Consider the following 18,937-nt stretch of genomic DNA (forward strand, 5'->3'; position numbering starts at 1 on the left):
GACCACGGGGTGGAAAAGGTGCAGTGCCCTGCTGGCATATTCCTCATAAATGTTTGAGGTAAAGGGACTTTGAGCCTAGTTGTGAAAACCAGCAGATCAGTTTTCTCGCTTAATGAAAGAGAAAAAAGGGAGATGTCAATGCATCTGCCCCCTGCGACTCCCACAAGACTTGTATGGAAATCCATTGAAGCTCGCATGATAGAAATACAGAGAAAATATGTTTTTTGGGATGCCAAACAAGTAGCAGATATAAAAGTTTTATCTTCCACAAAATAGCCATTATATTGTTGGAAAATTTTCTGCTTAAACGCACAAAAAATCATTTAGCCATTTCTCCATCTTAAAACCCTCTTCACGCCAGCCTTTAGGCAAGGCAATTGTTCATCTGGAGAAGGATAAACCAGCCTGCGATGGCTGGGTTTCAATAAAGCTTGCAATGTGAACAGATGGCTTTGATTAATGCGGAGGCTCCAGACAGGATCTCCCTAGATGCCTCCTATTTCCTAAATGAGACATTTGTGTGCAAATGTATTGTTTGTCAAGTTGTCACCAGTAACTCCGGTAATTAAAGCGAAAGTTCTGTGCATTCACAAAGAAATGGCACAGGTTTACCCTTCCTCAGTGTTTCTTTGACTCAGGTAGAAAATGTCTCATTCCCAACTTTGGACTCATTTCTTTAACTGCCTGCACAATGTTGCACTTCACAAACAAATCATTCTCTACTCAGTGGTGAAAAGTAGCCACGTACATTTACTCAAGTACTGTGCCTCAGTTCAATTTTTAAGGTATTTGAACTGTACTTGATTATTTCCACGTACTTTTCACTTCCATTGCACTACAATACAGAGGTAACTATTTTCAGGGCTTTTATGGCCTTTACATGACAGGAAAGCTGGAGAGATGACAGGAAATGGGGATGAAAGAGTGGGGATGACATGCAGCAAAGGGCCGCTGGTCTGATTTGAACCCAGGGCTGCTGGGACAAGGACAAGTAGCTTCTTAATATCGGGCGCGGGCTCTACCAAAGGAGCTACCCAGCGCCCCAGAGGCAACTTTTTACTCCATGACCAATCCAGTCGCCAGAAGAATATGTTGGCATTTTACCTCTCTGCAAACCACCCTTGTTTCATTTGCACATTTTACACATATCAACATTTCTAAAGTGAAGCAATATGTGAGCTGACTGTATTATAAGAAGGTGAAGAGGATGGTAAATGCTGTGTGACCTCAGTGAGGTGCCTGCCAAGCTGCAAACAACTGTTAGAGACATTCAAACAACAAAACTGGTGTGTTTTAGCCAGTCATTACTTTGTTTCCAGTGGCTTTTTAGGCACCAAACAAGAGTGGGAGTTGCTGTTTTTCTAGCAGGTACTGTGCCACAGAATTGATTTTTACTGAGACAGCACTGCTTTTCCAGCCGGGATAGTGCAAATAAAAGTGGTTGCTTTTTACCGACACATCTTAGCATTTCCGGCAGAGAAAGTGCCAAGAAAAGTAGTTGTTGGTAACTGAGACACTGAGAAATTTTTCAGTGGGGATTATGCCAAGAAAAGTGGTTGTTTTCTACCACCACCACCACTGCATTTCCAGCGAGGATAGCACCACAAAAGTGGTTGTTTTTTACTGAGGCACTGCTACATTTCCAACCAGAATAGCACCACAAAAAGCAGATGTTTTTTACCGATAAATAGCTAGATTTACAGCTGGGACTGTGCCATTACAGCTGTGGTCCTTTAAGTGAGGAATCACTGCATTTCCAGTGGGAAGTGCCAGGAGAAGCAGTTGTTCTTTACAGAGACAATGCTGGCTTTCCAGCCGGGATAGTATCTCAAGAAGATTTTTTACACAGACATTGCTGCTTTTTTAGCAGGGAGGATTGCACCAAAAACACAGTTGTTTATTATAGAGATGTTGGCGCAATTCTAGCCAGTAAAGTGCCAACAAAAGCAACTGTTTTTTACTGAGACATCACTGCTTTTCTGGCAAGGATTGTGTGGAGAAGCAGATGTTGCTACTGACACATCACTGCTTTTCTAGCCTACATTTTACTAAAGCAACTGTTTTTAACCAGACATTGCTGTGTTTTCAGTTTGAATTTCCCCCCCAAAACAGGGTTTTTTTAAGCCAAAACTTGATCTTACTCTAACCATAACCAAGCGTTTTTAGAGACTAAAGCTAGCCACACATTACCCACAGAGTTGTTGAAACGTAACGTTTCAATAAATCTGCTACATAATAATGAACAAAATGTGCACAATGCCAACACTTTTTGGCAATTGTGTCGCTACTCCATGTATTTGACACCTTAAGTTATTAACTTTTCAAAATCAGATTGATATTGCAAAGCATAATCAGCCAAGAAATTGTGACTAATTACTATAATAATATAATATAATGAGTTATATCCAACATTATGAAGAACATTACTCTCAATGGGCCATTGTTCATGATTAGTACTTTTACTTTTGTCACTTTAAGTATATTTGGTATTTGGTATTTCAATGCTGTGGTTTTCATCTGTTAACTTAAGTAAAAGATCTGAGTGCTTCTTCTGTCACAGCCTCTCCTGTTGTCACTCACCTGCTCTGTGATTTAGTGCTGCCCTGCCACTCCATGATATACGGTGTGACACACACTTCACTGAACCTGAGTGATATTGAATATGTATTCATGTCTGACAAAGACAGAGAGAAAGAGGGAGAGACAAAGAGCATAACCAAGACAATAAAACACCCCCAAGGCAAAATTCAGTTCACTGGTTTGAAAATAGATGCAAAAATATGCAACAGAAAATCTTGCATCTTTCCTTAAAAATGTAACTGCAGGCACAGACGGCCTCGTTTAACAGTTCAAGAATCTCAGAGTTTCTCAGATATTTCTTTCTGGTCTGCATCTGTGGGATTTGAAAGTCAAACAATGTGATATCCGCCAGCTTATCCTACTCAGTATTATTCCTGAGAGACATCTCAAAGCATCAAGACAGATCTCTGTGTTGTTGTCATCCCTCATTAAAATATGACCATAGTTAGGTAACTGTTTATGCACACAAGTACACCAGAAAGTAAGTAAGAGAACCAATACAAGTCCTGAACTATGTAAAGTTTTGTATACAAAACTCTAACAAATGAACATTTAATAGGATGACTTACAGAACATTCAGTTATACAATATTACATCCCAGAAACACGCATGTTTGAGGACTACCGACATACATGAAATAAAATAAATGACTGTGAGGAAAACATAAATATCACAGTATAAATAGATTCATATAAAACATATGAGGTTTCTAAATAAAGATTGCACATTGAGCTAGAACAATACTTCCTAAAGAAAATGATCAAGATATAGATTATGAAAACAGTAGTAATTGACAAATAAATCGCACATGCTCGCTGATATTAAAAGTATTGGAGATATGTAAAGTACAGTGACAATTAAAGCAATCATGACACACTTTTAATTATTAGAATATGAGAACGAAGAATAAAATAAAACAGTCTTCCAAAGCAACTGTCCTAAAACCTTATTGCCATACAAAAGATTGGCAGAAGCACTTGGCATGTTTTTGGGTCTTAGTAGTCGATCACAGTAGTTAACTCTGAATGAACAGAAGTCTATAGACAGTAGGTCATACATGTGACATTGTGTGTTGAGATGCTTCTAGTGCATTCATGTGCATGGATTAAGAGGTTTTGCGATGGTAATTTATTCATGAGTGGGTTTACATGAGCAATGATGCATATCATTGCATAACTATATTATAAATACCTTGGATGGGTTAATTAAGACAAGGTATTATCAGTTGGTCTACTGCTGTTTACTTAAAGGGGACATATTATGCTTTTCCTTATGTTGTCAAGTGTTTGCTCAGCACCCGCCCCCACAAAAAAAAGAGGTTTTTTTTGGGGGGGGGGCAGGTGGTGAGCAAACACTTTGTTATAAATAAAACTTAAAACATGTTTTACAATGTAAGTATGTGTAAAAAGTCTGACAGGCAGTCGAGGAGGAAAGGAAATGTACACGTGCAGGTTAGATGCTGTTGCTTCATTTGGGAGATGAGTGCAACGCCTTTTCCCTGTGAAACTCCAGCACTGCTCTGCGGACTACAAAACTTCACCCGACTTTCCATCGGCATGAGGGTCAGTAGATAATGAATTATTACTCCTTTGGTGCTTTAGTTTGCTTTAGCATCACTTCTATGGTAAATGTTGTGTTTGTAAATACGAAGATATTCATGATTGGGATGCGAAGACTGATATAACATCAATTTATTAGTTCTAATAACACCTTGATGGGAATATGAGTTTGTACTGCGGAAAACTGTGCAAGTGAACACACCCAGCTGCAGTTAGAGGTAGCTTCCCTATACTAAACGTAGATACATTTACACCAACAGACTCTACTCTTCTCCTGATTTTTAACAAAACTATATCACTTAAACTGTCCACATTATCTCCTCAGGTTTAAATGAGGAAGCTACAAGACTTTACAGAGATACATGACAATGAGATTTAGTTGGATATGTCTCACGAGAGTACCGTTAGGACTACAGTTCCCTTTGTCCTCTTGAGGATGTCCACAGCTTCAGCGTGTGTCACACCCTCCAGACAGTTTCCATTCACAGCAATGATCTGATCTCCACGTTTCAGCCTGCCGTCCTCTATGGCCGCCCCCTGCAGAGGACAAACCAGACATCAAAAACTGTTAATACAGTGACGGACATACACACAACAGACAAAATAATACAGTTTCAACTCAACTCATACTGAAACAAAAGTCTTGAATTCAGTAACATTTATGATCAGAATTCTAAATAATGAAATAATTCATGATTTTTAACAGCAGTGACAACATTGTGATGGGGCTGGTATTGTTTTTACCTTGTTGGTCTGTGTTTGTGTGTAGGTGTGTGTGTGTGTGATCATGGTGAAATGGGGTTCTGGTGACACCTACCGTACTGAGTACTACCACAGAAGCAGTTTTGAGTATTTTAGCAGGTGTTTATATGTTTGTATGTCTGTCTGTCTCGCTGTCTATGGACAGATTTTAGTCAATATGAAAATGCTGCTACTGTGCAAGATGCAGTTGTAAATTTTTACAGATGTGAATTCGAGATCAAATTGAAAGCTGAGTTTGATGATAGGTGTGGTCTGAACAATGGTGCAAGCAGTATGGGGGTAGGAAGGTGGGAAGGGGCTACCTAACGCTCCTAGCCAGCCTTCACTTCAAGTCACAGATCATGGACTGCTGGATTGTGTATCGTCATATTGCTAATCTTTGTATTGTTGTGTCGCTGTATTGCTGTATCATAATATCATAAGATAGTCTTTATTTCAAAGAGTTACAGCCAGTAGTAATACATGTACTAACACTACAGCGTAAAGATACTCTGTCATAAGTATAAGTCATGCATTTAGTCTCCAAATTAAAAGCAAAGAAGCAACAAAACATAGTTAAAATATCAAAAGCAAAGGATTACCCAATAGAATGGCCCAATTTACAATTGTATCATATTACTGGATTCTAATTAGTGATGCATTAACGTGTACATCACTTCAATTTTGTGGACATGATTTTAATAACTTTATTCCGCTTGGTAGCTTTTCCTATAATTTGTTGATTTATTTGTTGCATTAAAAATCTAAATCTGGAAAAAGTAACTAAAGTTGTCAAATTAAGTGGGGTAAGAGGTAAAATATTAGCCTCTGAAATATAGTAGAGTAAAATTATGAAGTAGTATAAAATAGAAAATATTCAAGTACATGTACCTCGAAATTGTACTTATATGCAGTACTTAAGTATATATACTTAATAACTGGTATAGTGGAGAGTATATAAAAATTATGGGGTATACCCGCCTCTTTTTCTGGCTGTTTACAGTATTTCAGCAAACGAGAAATTGGAAAACAAAAGAGAGTATATCTACTTCCTCCTCGATAACTTACCCATCTTCCTTGCAGTACACACACCTCATCGACTACGACTTCACAACTGTACCATCTCCTCTCTCACCAGCTGTTAAAAACCTTAAGCCATTAATTTGCTGTTAATTTGCCCAACCTTTGTGCTCTTGTCTCTCACTGTACAGTATATGAACACAGACAGTTTGCCAGTATAACTCAACAGATTACATTTCCCGACCAGGATCCTCATGAAAGATTTTCCCCCCAGAGTACATCTCCTCACCTTGTTGAAGACTGTTTTGATGTAGATCGGCAGGTCTCCGTGAGGGCTGCTGAACCCTCCTACGATGCTGAAGCCCAGGCCTGCGGAGCCTCTCTCCAGAGAGATGGTCTTGTATGTGCGGGCACTGTGGGATGCAAAACAATGGAGGTGTGTTGCAGGGCACGCTCATGCTGCATATTAGCTCAGTATGTGTTTGTGTGTCAGTAAAAGAAGTATTTTGTCTCACCAGGACAGACAAAAGGTGAAAAACTCAAGCTGCTGGCACAAGGTTGTATGCCTCTGCACACCAGTGAAGTTACACTTACTGTTTATCTGACCAGTTCATTTTTGAGTCCAAGTGGGTGTTTGTGCCAAATTAAAGAAAACTCCCTCAACGCTTTCTTCAGATATTGCGTTCACGAAAACCAGACAGATGCAAGGTCACAGTGACCCACACCATTGACCACCATAATCTAATCAGTTCATCATTGAGTCCAAGTAGATGTTTGTGCCAAATAAAGAAAAAAAAGAAAAAGTTTGGGAGTTCTTCAGATATGACGTTCACAAGAATGAGACAGACAACCTGAAACATAATCAGGCCATGGCTATCACCAGCATAGAGATATAAAGAGAGGTCTTTTTTCTGAAATGTTCTACTAATCAGAAGTACAGAAGTATCAGAAGAGCACAGTTTCTTGACTTTTGTGAACAAGAATTAAATTAAGGTTGCAAATAATTACTTTTGCAAGTAAGTCTTCTTTTACTTACTTTACAATATCTTCAAATGTATTATGTAGGAAGTGTATTATTTAGCTTAATAAGCTGTCAAAACCCCCCACAAAAGTGTTATTTTTTAAAATGAAATAAAAAACAAAGATTTCTCTTTGGTTTTGTTAGCTGAAATTTACTTTAAAAATCATTGAAAACACTCAATTGAGAACAAAGCAAAAGTACAAATCACAAGAAAAACTGCGGTTCATTCTGTCCAAATGCGACCATTCGTCTCAATGCATCTCACACAGCGGTTGCACTTTCTCATTATTGTCAAGGAATTGTCTGCCTTTGTCCTTATTTCGGTGACTAAACCAGGAGGCAGCGAGAGTAAGATCATAAAGTACAACAGCAGGAGACTGTCAGAAAACTGATTCTTACCAGAGGTTGTTGTGAATGCGGGGCAGGCTGCTGGGCTGGCCTGACGACCGCGCGATCATGTCATTGTGGTCCTTTGTGCTGCACTCACCCGAACCTGCTGACACCTAGATACACACAATCGGACATCCTACTGCTCTAATAACACCATAATGCCTGCCCCAATGTGAATACAGTGGAGTAAAAAACATTAACTCTTTTGATGTTTTTTTAAAATACACAATGTACTTGTCACTGAAATCCAGCTCTTTACAAATACCTCTTTTTTTTGTTGCAACAAAAAGCTTTCCAGAAGCTTATTAACATGAAGACAAACAGCGTGAAATCAGTGTCAGACACACTATTGTCTTAAAATTACAGTATAGTGTTCACATATGAAATGCTGAAAATGAGGGGACAACTGAAACTACAGCATAAAATCATTTTTATTCCTTATTAAATACATTTTTAAAACTTTGTTATTATGTCTTGTTGCATTTTATAAAAGTAATAATGACCTAGAGAAAGCAGGTAATGGTTCATTAAAGCAAAACTTGCTGACATTATTGCAACTCAGTGCCTCACAGGCATTTTAAATTAACTAATGTATGTCTCGCTGTGACATTACCTGCAGACTGATGGTTCCGGTGGCATTCTTCAGCAGGACTCCAGCCTGGACATGAGTCATCCCCTCCACAGACACATCATTGATACTGAGGATCCTGTCTCCTGTCTGATTAACACACAAACCTCTATATTTGCGGGGACATTTTATTGACTTATGGAACATTCATTCCCTGGAGACATAACCTAATACAAGAACACAACATAACTAAGCCCAGCGCTTACCCAACCTTAAAGGGACATGTCACCCTAAAATCAAAAGAGCTTATTTTTCTCTCATTTTCTCACATGTACTGCTATTTATCAGTGTAGATTGTTTTGGTGTGAGTTGCCGAGTGTTTGAGATGTCGGCCGTAGAGATGTCTGATTTTTCTCCAATATAATGGAACTTTCTGGCACTTGTGGTGCTTAGTTCCATTATATTGGAGAGACGGCAGACGTTTCTACAGCCAATATCTCCAACACAAGGCAACTCACACCGAAACAATCTGGACTAATAAACAGCACTACAGCTAAGAGGAAAAAAATATGATTTTTGACTGAAACAATGAACTAATAAGAACAGTTCTCCCCAAAAATATGTATTTTGGGGAGAACTGTCCCTTTAACCCCGTTTTTTTCTTTTCTTTTACACAGCCTTCTTTTCTTTTTTGAGGCTGTGTTTCTTAATCTATAATTGGAATAGCTTCATATATATTGAAGGTATTTCTGAGTTTTGCATGTCTCAAAATATAAAATAATCCTTTATTAGTCCCACAGCGGGGGGAAATTTGCATCGTTACAGCACGAAAGGGGATAGTGCAAAACAAGAAGCATCAGTAAAAAACACAAAGCGAGATAATAAGTAAACAGTAGAATAAGCGAAATGTACTATACATTTATTCTTTTATACTGAATGTTATAGAGGTATTTCAACCTCTATGCACTGCAAGTTTTTAAACTTTGTCGGTCTCAATCCTAATGACCCAATCTGCATCTGCAAATATGCTGATCAATATGTCCTTAACACAGTCATAAGTCAGATCCCAACCCTTAACTGACCCATTGTCCCCAGACAGGAGTGGAGTTCTTATGATTTAATGACAATAACAGATCTGTCCCCACAATGTGGTAAATACACAATGCACACACACACACACACACACAGTCACATATATACATTGGCACTCCCCACCTGTAATTGCTGTGTTTTGGCAGCCAGTCCATTGGTATCCATGGCAGCAATAAAAAGAGGTACGTTGTCATGGGGACTGCCCACTCCTCCTGCTACACTGATGCCCAGGGAGTCACACGGACCCTGTGGTGATAGCGTGCACACACACGCACGCACGCACGCACGCACACACACACACACACACACACACACACACACACACACACAGTATAGACCCTGTTAGACAATACCGGTGAATCACATGGCAGATTGTGCACATGAGATAAACACCTAATGTTATGTAAGCCTGGGTCTGGCCAGGTAACAAGGCTATTTATAGCTCTAATTTGGAGTTTGACATTTGAAGTGAAAGAACAAAAGCTCTCAGCTGTAACAACTAAATATCAACTTTCTTAAAATATACACACATTGAAAGTCAGTTTCTCCAAGACAGTATGCAGCACCAATAAAAATTATATTATTATTTAAAGATTTCACGCATTACCTTTTGTATTATAACTTTTCTGATGTTAGGGTAGTCTTGAAATGCTGTGGGAGGGGAAAAAATATATATGTTAACAACATTATATCCAATCAAAGTAAATTGTGACTCAATCACAAGCATCAGAGCCTAAAGCCTTAATAACAAACGTGTATATGCTTTAAGAAGATGAGGGCCACTCACAGAAGCTCCCTGTCTTGTTATCTGTCGCCCTCTGGTGGCTGAAAGGAGCATCACATCCACTTGAGGGGGTCAGGGTGGAACAGTCAGACTCTTCGCTCTGGATAAAACACAACTTAAAGTACTCCTAGGTTCACAAAGTACTATTGTTAAAATGTGCAAAAGAGCAATAGTTGAATAACAGGCAAAATTAAAGCTACAAGTAGTTACTCTAATGAAAATAACTTTTTGTCATATTTGCTGAAACTGTCACTATATCCACACGGTGAGATTGATAGTCTGTGGGGGAAAAAAATCACATCCTCCTCCTCCTTACAGTGCTTCTAATGACATTTGCAAGAATGAGTCACAACAAAAACAACCAATCAGACGTGAGGAGTCTCTAACTTAGCTGTCGATCATGTCAATTGCTCCATGAACTGCAGTTAAACTAGGCAGTGCTGATAAAAAATGAATAAAGATTCTGTTACTAAATTGCCTATTTTTTAATTGCTAAAATGTTTTCAGAAACATATTTTAGCGTACTGTTTAGCTGTAAAATGAGAAAGCTTGCTCCGGTTGGTGGGCAGTGCTTGATTTTGGCTAGATTCTTTTCAACATGGCAGCCACATGACAAGCTTTCTCATTTTAGAGCTAAATAGTACACTAAAATATGTTTTCTTGCTTCAAATGTTTTCAGTGTTAGTGTGTTAGAGATTCCATGGTTCTGATTGGCCAATCATGTGGTGGATTCTTGCAAATGCTTTTAGAAGCTGAGCTGGTTTAGGAAAATTTGGTCTCTTAATACCATTCAAATCAGAGCTAAATTGTAAAAAATGTATATTTAACACCTGATAACACATAGTTTTCTATGAACTTTGACAGGCTGACTGTTTACCTGGCTCTGCTGTGAATAATGCAGCCCAGCTTTAAATCGAGCCACCTCCAGGTGGACCACTCCACTGCAACTCTGAGAGCAAAGTGACACAACGCACATATATAATGAATCCTTAAAAAACACATAACCCTGTACCTATTTACTTATTATTTTGTATGTGTGAGTATAAATGTGTCTGACCTGCAGAAGTTTGTGTGCATACTCCTGCGATGCTGCACGGACATCATCACCATTGATTGACAGGATTTGGTCACCTAGTGACAACCTGCCATCCGAATCCGCTACGCCTCCTCTGATGATATCTGACACAAAGATGCCCGTGTCATTACTGTTGAAAGAAAACAGAGGTCAAAAACTGTGTCTGCGCCACGCTTATAGACTGAATTATGTGACCTATAATCCTGCTGTTTTGCATAGCGTCACACTTGATTGTGCAAATTATGATACGATGATTATAAACCTCTTTTTTTACAATAATGATCTCTTTTGCTACAGAGTGCCTGACCTCTAACTGGGTAAAGGCCCTGAAAGTCAAGAACACTTTCCTCTTTTGATACTTGTAAAGGACTGTTTGACTTTAAATTACTGTCATTACCAAAGACTTTTTAGTATACACCCTTCACTATTATAAGCACTGGAAAAGATTTACAAGTACAGCTAATAAATATTTTTCCACACTGAAAGGGTCCAATTAACAAGAGGACAAAAATAAACGCACAACTTTTGAAAAGATACCTTGAAAACAAACCCAACTTCAAACATGCTTAAAAGCAAATAATAACATCTGAAGCTACATCAAAAAGAAAAAATAAATTGTAAATATGTATCTGGATGTGAATTTTGTACTCGTTTTTCCTCATCAAATGAGGGTAGATAAACTAAGCTTCAAAGTCCTTTTGATTTTTAAAAATGAATAACAAGAAAGAGTTTTACATTAGGATGGCAACTGTGATTAAGTGAAACTTACATATCCAACCCTGTAAATATGCTTTATGTCTGGAGCGACCACAGTGAACACACTGGTAATTTCAGAGTTCAGAACTTTATTATTAGATGTACATAAATATTACTTTGTGGGCCAAATGATTAGCGTTAAACCAAGAGACAGAAGGTTGGCAAGTGTTCTTTTTGACTGAAACATCAACATGAACAATTTCTGATTAAAGGTAAACTACGTTTTCCTAAAAAACTAGAGTTAGCACCTTGTGTTTGTATGCCTCTGTGAACCAGTCATGTTGCACTGGAGCACATGAGATTTATACAATCAGCTCAGTTTCAAGGTGGACACCTAAGATTAGTGTCACCAATTCAGTATCTGACCAAATGTCTGACCTTTTGGATATAAAAACTCATCATTTCATCATCTTTTCCAATCATTCCAATTCCGATTAGCAAATTGATTCTTGAGTTATGGCCAAAAATGTGCATTGTGAGGTCACAGTGACCTTTAACCACCAAAATCTTATTAGTTCATTGTTTCAGTCAAAGTGAGCGTTTGTGTCAAAGTTACGGGTATACCTCTTCCCCACAGTGGTGAACCCCAGCCCCTCTCCAGGACGAGGCCTCAGCTCCAGGCTAAAGACGTCCCACAGGTCCTCCTCCCTGTAGGCCTCCTGATGCCTGAAGACACACAGGCAGACGCGCTGGGTGGTGAGCCTAAGCACACCGATGGCCTCATCGTGAGTGGCCTGCCGCAGGTCTATACCATTGACCTGGGAGGAAGTGAGACAGATAAACGCCACAGTAGTTGAAAGGAAGTTAAGAGGAACTGCATTTTTGCAAACATCAGATGGATTTTAAAACCTCTAATGACAAAAAGTGCGTTTGTGGCTACATTGAGGCTCATTGCATCAATCACTAAGCATGCTATTGCTTTAAACTAAACCTAGACATTTCAGGCAAGACGCCCTTCTTGCTATATTGACAAGTCTAATTGCTTTCCTAGTCTTTCCTTTTTTTAATATCTGCTGTACATCAAAGAACAAGCACTCAGTTTTCAAGATCTAATCATGAGTTGAGCTGGTCGTGCTTATTTTTATTGCTTTGAACCAGGGTGGATGGATGAGTCAAACAAACACAGGACTTTTACCAAGGAGACCTCTATTTATGTCCCGTGTGCAACCAAAAGTCAAATTTGACTTGTTTTAACTGACATACGAAAGTTGACTTAAGTAATGTACTTATCTTACATTACATACATAATGTAAAAAAGAAACGCTATTTAACAAACATACTTATCTCTAGGACTGCCCCTCGACTCGGCTCGAATCATACGGTTGAGACCCTCAGTCGACTGAGATTGCTTCAAGATGAGCAATTGTTTTTTCTGTTAAGTGTACCTCTGGGGATGTTTTGGTCTCCAGAAATTCCTGGAACGTGAGTGTTCATGACTTTGATACTACTCTTTGCAGCTGCAGACATGCAGGCAGCTGCAAACATGCAGACAGCTGCACGGAGGGAAACTGCACTGTGACGTGAAGAAGTGGTGACTTTATAGCTAACAGCAAGTTAATGAGATACAGTCTGTGTTTTTTGTTGATATCTTGTGTCGACAAAAATTTTGTTATGGATTTACTATATGATTTGAATGCCATTGTCACACTGAATGTCCCACAGAGAAATTATTAAATTATTGAAAATAGTGCCATGGTATTTTACATCTCATTTGTTAATATTCTTTACATTTTTAGTATTTCCTCATAAAATTGTTGAAACTGTATTAATTCACCACATGATTAGGCACACATTTTTAATAACAAATGTGCTTCAATTGCAAAACATAGAAACCTGAAAAATTACACTGGAAAACACAGAATTTGATGGAAAAATAAAACAACATCTGGAAAAAAAATGAAACAAATTTCATAGGGCCCTTATTTTGGGCAAGAGACTGCACTGTGCCATCAGTGTGTAAGTGTATGTGAATGCTTATCTGACAAGAAGGTTACACCTTGTGTGGTGGCCTTGGCTCCAGTGTATGAATGTGTGTGTAATGGTGCTTGTGTTGTAAAGTGCTTTGGATGGTTGCTTAGACAAGTATTACAAAATAAGTGCATTCCATTTACCATTGACTTTATAACATGTTGCCAAGGCCAACCACATAACACTGGCATATACTTCACCAAAATTAAATTGTAAATATTGAAATCTGACCCAAAGTTTGATTTTTTTGCATCCACTTTTATGATACTACTATAATGCCATCTAATCAAATAGATTTGGATAAAACTGTCAGTGATTCAGTCAAATCTATAGATAATGGTGTGTTATCCACAATACCTCTAATATCTGGTCTCCAGCCTGCAGCCTTCCATCTCTCTGTGCTGCTCCTCCATCGTTTACTTCATGGATTATTACTGCCCCCTGGTGGAACAATCACAAAACACTTGTTATTACACAGAATTTAATCCAACTCAATTAAACGAGCACTGAACTACTTAGTTTTTAACAATACAGCATCACTACTTCCTATGACAATGCCTCAGCAGATGCATTGTATTGTGATGAAAACACACAAACCCATAATGCCAAATTGTTTAGGATTATCATGGAAATTATGAGTGATATGTGCTAAATGATGTCAAATATTAATAAGCTTTCTCTCACCAGCAGAGTGTCACATCCTCCGACGATACTAAGGCCCAGGCCTACGTTTCCTTTACAAAACTGTATGGTGGTCTCCCTGCCAGCCACAACCGGGCAGCTCAGGGGGTCCGAAGCTGTGGGAGCTGATCCCGGCCAATCAGACGGCCCTGTGGGAGAGGGCTGCAGGGTAGCAAGTGATGAAGAGTCAGAGACAGGGAGGGAGGCAGGAGGGAGAGAGCAGAGGTTGGGTAGAGATGTCGGGGAAGGTAGAGGAGAAGAGGGGGAGAGACTCTCAGAGCGGCTGATGGAGAGCTTGACAGTGACCCGGTGTTTGAGAATCAAACTGGACACCTGAGTACAGAGAAGACAGGTGAGTCATAAATCATTAAATCAGCTTGACCTTGTCTGTGTGTCTGCATGTGTAGGTGTATGTATGTGTGTGTGTGTGTGTGTGTGTGTGTTGGTACCTTGTCCACTGAGAGTCCTGCCACTGGTTCGTCACCCACCGCTATAATTCTGTCTCCAACCTTTATCCTGCCATCCTGCACCCAGACAAAAACGCGAATAAAAAAAAAAGGAGGATAAGCAAAAAAAATGTATGAAAGTGTATGTAAACGAAGGACAGAGAGGAAATGAGAATAAAAATCAAGCACACCCTCTGGACAAATACTGAATAACTGTTGCCTGGGGGGCCAACATGAAAGCTTATTAGTATATGACGACACCACTTTAAAACATAGAAACCATCATCTCAAGGTTTCTGTGGTTCAAATATAACCAGAAATACCAGGAGACTAGAGTCATCACAGATTACGCCTGCATAGATTGTGCAGGAATGTGGTACTTATTGATGCCTCTTTATTCTGATAGATTATTGATTGACAAGTTATAATCAAGTCATTAAGGCTTAATAAGCTGTAGGTGTAAAAGTTTGATAAAAATTATTCACAACCTAAGTGCTGAAATAATTCCAAAGTATGTGATGTGCTCACAGATATTTTATATAGGGGTGGCCAGATGGGCCCCCTGAAAACCAAAAGTCATTACTGGATTTCAGGAATTCTGTCAAGCCAACAAATTCACAGCCCGACTCCTGCTTTGTCAGTGGACTTTCGTATCTACATATGACGTGCTCTGTATCCTCCTGTGTCTGTTCTTGACCTTCTGGGACGCCTTGTTAATTTACGCCTATAACATGCATTGTATCTTTTCAATATACACTTACATTTGTAAAAAACCTTGTATTTAAATATATTTCTCTCTGCAATAATCACACTTGGTTAGGTTTAGGCCACAAAAGCATGTGGTTAGATTTAGAAAATGGGCTCCCAGGTGAAACTCCAGGGTTTGTTGGACCCGACCCCCACCTACTCCTGCTTTACTTGAGTATTTCCACTTTATACTTTAACTTTATACATCTAGGTGGCAAATACTGTACTTTTTACTCCACTACATTATTTTGATAATATACAGTTACTTTAAAGAACAGTATTTTACATGCAAAACTATCTTGTAAAATATGATGCATAATTATAGATTAAACTACCCAACGGCCCAATAAGTTGTTTAAGATGGCTCCACTTTACCTGTCGAAAACACTGAAAGCTGCTTACACCTAAATGCATCAGTAATAATAATCCAATAATATAACAGCACTCCAACTACTGCATATGCATAATGAATGAGAAAGTGTTAAGGATTCTTAAATATTATATACATATATATATTACTTATATATAAGTAAGAGAGGAGCCAATCAAACTGAAATGGCTGAGATACAGTAATAGCATGAAGGCTACACAAAGAAATAATGTTATTGATTCAGACGTTAAAGATTATGATGATGCTGCTGGTGATATCACACCTTACTGGCAGTGCCGTGCTGGATCAGCGACCTGATCACCACTCCGTCCCTGGACTCCCCCTCTGCCAGGGAGAGGCCGAGACCCGCGTGATCCTGGAGGGAGATCGAGAAAAAGTTAAAAACTCTGAACCAAGAGTTGGTGAAGCAAACAGCTGATATTACATTGACAACAATATGGGAAGGTCATATTTTGACTGTTTTTTTGCCCCAGTAAGAGTCTGCTATCACTTTACTGGTTTGCTCAAGCTGTTAAGATATGTGCAGCTGGAGGCCTGACAAGAGTTAATGCCAAGATTTACTGAAGGTATTCTACCTGAGGCAGGATGATGTGCTGGATGTCTCTGGATAATCCTCCACGCTCTGCACAGTCTGTCTCAGTGTCCTCACACTCTGTTGGGGATCCCTGCGCCGTTTGACCCACAGCTGCTTTATTCCTGGCGAAACAAAGCCAAATCTGGTGTTATCCCCGAGCTGGTCATAGAACCCTTCTATCCTGTTTAAAGACTGAGATAAATGCCACCAGAATATCACTCTGCATGTTACCTGATGAGGATGATCTTGACTTTAGACGGCGCATTATTTATGATGGTGGAGGCGTTTTGGTGACTTCGGCCGTACAAGATTTGACCATTAATCTGTAAGAAAACTAGAGTTACCACTTTGTGGTTGTACTGTATGTCTCTACAAACCAGTCAAGTTGCACTTACAGTTTTTATATTCCTGTCTGTGAAAACATGAATGAACAACAGTGACCTTAACATTTGACCACCTAAATCAAATCAGTTTATTCTTGAGTCCAAAACAGACATTTGTACCAAATTTGAAGACATTTCCCAAAGGTGTTCAAGATATTATATATTCATGAGAATGTGACGGATGAGGTCACATTGACCTTGACCATTGACCAACGACAACAGTTAATTCTTGACTTAAAGTGAATGTTTATGCCACATTGGGAGAAAAAAACCCTAAGGGTGTTCTTAAGATATTGGGTTCATGAAAATGAGACGGCTGCTTGGTCAAAGTGACCTTGACCTTTGACCAACAAAATCTAATAAGTTCATCTTTGACTCAAAGTGGATGTTTGTACCAAATTTAAATGAAATTGCTTTTGGTTTTCTTGAAATATTGCGTTCATGAAAATGAGAAGGATGCAGGGTCACAGTGACCTTGACCTTTGCCAACTTAAATCTAATCAGTTCATTCTTGAGTCCAAGTGGATGTTTGTGCCAAATTTGAAGAGAGTCCCTGAGGGTGTTCTTGTGTTATCAGGTTCAAAAGAATTATACATACAAGGTCACAGTGACCTTGATCTTTGACCCATGACAACCAAAATCTTATCAGTCAATCTTTGGTCAAAGTGAATGTTTGTGACAAATTTGAAGAAACTCCCTCAATGCATTCCTGAGATATCTCATTCATGATAATAGGAAGAACAGCCCCAAAGCATAATACCTCTGGATGCAGCAATTGACGGCACAGAGGCATAAAAATCATGTACTGTCTCCTCACTGATCTTTCCTCTTTATTCTCTCCACCTCCGTACAAATCTTTCTCTCTGCCATCTTCTTCTGACTCTCCTCCCCCTCAGCCGTCAGCCTCTCCTCCACCTCGATTTTCCTCATCATGTCTATTACACGCTTGCTCATCGTGAGAATCCGGCCCAGCACCAACCATCCTTCAAATGGTAATTTGTCTGATAAATCTGCTAGTGCGGGCACTCAACGCTCTCTACTCATCCATGCCTCCTACCCACAACCCACTCCTCTCTTTCTGCTGTTCTCACTTTTGATATTTTATCTCTCTCTATGACTCCAACCCTTCTTGCCCTCCTAAAAACTCTAATATCAGCCCTCCTAAATGTCCCTTACTGTTCTCATTCACGGTCCTCCTTACCTCCAGTAGCTCATCTCCAACTTGAATCCTCCCATCCAAACCAGCAGGTCCTTGAGGGTCTATATCCGCCACGTGGACACTCATACGGGCCCTGGACCCATCTTTGTTTCCAGAGAGGCTGATTCCCAGGCCAGGAGCTGCAGGGTCCTTCTCCAGCTCAATCATATGGAGCTTCCCAGACAGGCTGCCATAACGCTGAAGCATCTTTTCTAGGAGAGACAGAGTTAACAAGGAGGGGGAGGAAAGTGTGGAAAGCTTTATGTTATGACTGACACTTGATGTGGAGAGTAAGCATTACATCCTAAAGGAGCTTGTGTAAGTGTGATGCTGCAATTTATCTGTGCATTTCTATATCCATATGCATTTACTTATGCTCATAAATAAATGTGTGACTCAAATTTACATGTGTAGACACTGATCTAGGGGATGCCAAATTATAAAGCAACAGAGGATGTGGATATAAGCAATTCGGGTTTCAAACTTTAAGAATCTTCTTTTCAAAATGTTTTAGGAGAAAAGAAACATTTGTTAGACCTCAAGGATACTGTGCTTTTTGTGAGTAATACTAAATGTAAACAGAGAGTTTGTTTATTTACAAGAAAACTCCAGGGGGCACTCTTAATACTATGAGTGTAATATGAGTATAATATGAGTGTAATGCAAACAAAAGAATGCAAAGAACCTAAATAACTCTTACTGTGTGTGTGTGTGTGTGTTCCAAAGAAGAGACTGGAAAATCTCAGCAGTTCTCATCTGAAAAGCTCAAGCCCATTCATTCAAATGAAAGCTGCTCTCAAAGAACATACTGCGCTGTATGCAATTTTCTGTGAGCGTACTTTACTTTAGCTTGCTGTACTTTAGAGAAATAAGAGTTCTTTAGGGTTTTGCATTCTTGGCTCATAATACATTTTCATTAAAGTCTGATATGCAGTGGTGCCCCCAAAAAGGGACCAAGGGCAT

The 18,937-nt window shown here is 39.2% G+C and overlaps 1 protein-coding gene across 1 annotated transcript in view; it reads right to left on the reverse strand.

The window, feature by feature from the left end:
- Positions 1–4,529: 4,529 nt before the first annotated feature.
- The window catches only part of si:dkey-92j12.5 (multiple PDZ domain protein), a 55,952-nt gene continuing 41,544 nt past the window's right edge, over positions 4,530–18,937 (reverse strand). Inside the window, exons 28-44 of the mRNA XM_042485523.1 lie at positions 17,978–18,186; positions 16,625–16,716; positions 16,395–16,515; positions 16,082–16,174; positions 14,685–14,759; positions 14,239–14,568; positions 13,912–13,995; positions 12,151–12,344; positions 10,813–10,960; positions 10,633–10,704; positions 9,759–9,855; positions 9,579–9,622; positions 9,095–9,217; positions 7,925–8,029; positions 7,321–7,424; positions 6,190–6,313; positions 4,530–4,676 (exon numbers count right to left, since the gene is read on the reverse strand). Of these exons, the coding sequence (XP_042341457.1) occupies positions 4,530–4,676; positions 6,190–6,313; positions 7,321–7,424; positions 7,925–8,029; positions 9,095–9,217; positions 9,579–9,622; positions 9,759–9,855; positions 10,633–10,704; positions 10,813–10,960; positions 12,151–12,344; positions 13,912–13,995; positions 14,239–14,568; positions 14,685–14,759; positions 16,082–16,174; positions 16,395–16,515; positions 16,625–16,716; positions 17,978–18,186 (2,162 nt within the window). The remainder of the gene's footprint in view (positions 4,677–6,189; positions 6,314–7,320; positions 7,425–7,924; positions 8,030–9,094; positions 9,218–9,578; positions 9,623–9,758; positions 9,856–10,632; positions 10,705–10,812; positions 10,961–12,150; positions 12,345–13,911; positions 13,996–14,238; positions 14,569–14,684; positions 14,760–16,081; positions 16,175–16,394; positions 16,516–16,624; positions 16,717–17,977; positions 18,187–18,937) is intronic.

Source organism: Plectropomus leopardus, chromosome 4 (genome assembly GCF_008729295.1).
Source record: "Plectropomus leopardus isolate mb chromosome 4, YSFRI_Pleo_2.0, whole genome shotgun sequence".
Classification (NCBI taxonomy): domain Eukaryota; kingdom Metazoa; phylum Chordata; class Actinopteri; order Perciformes; family Serranidae; genus Plectropomus; species Plectropomus leopardus.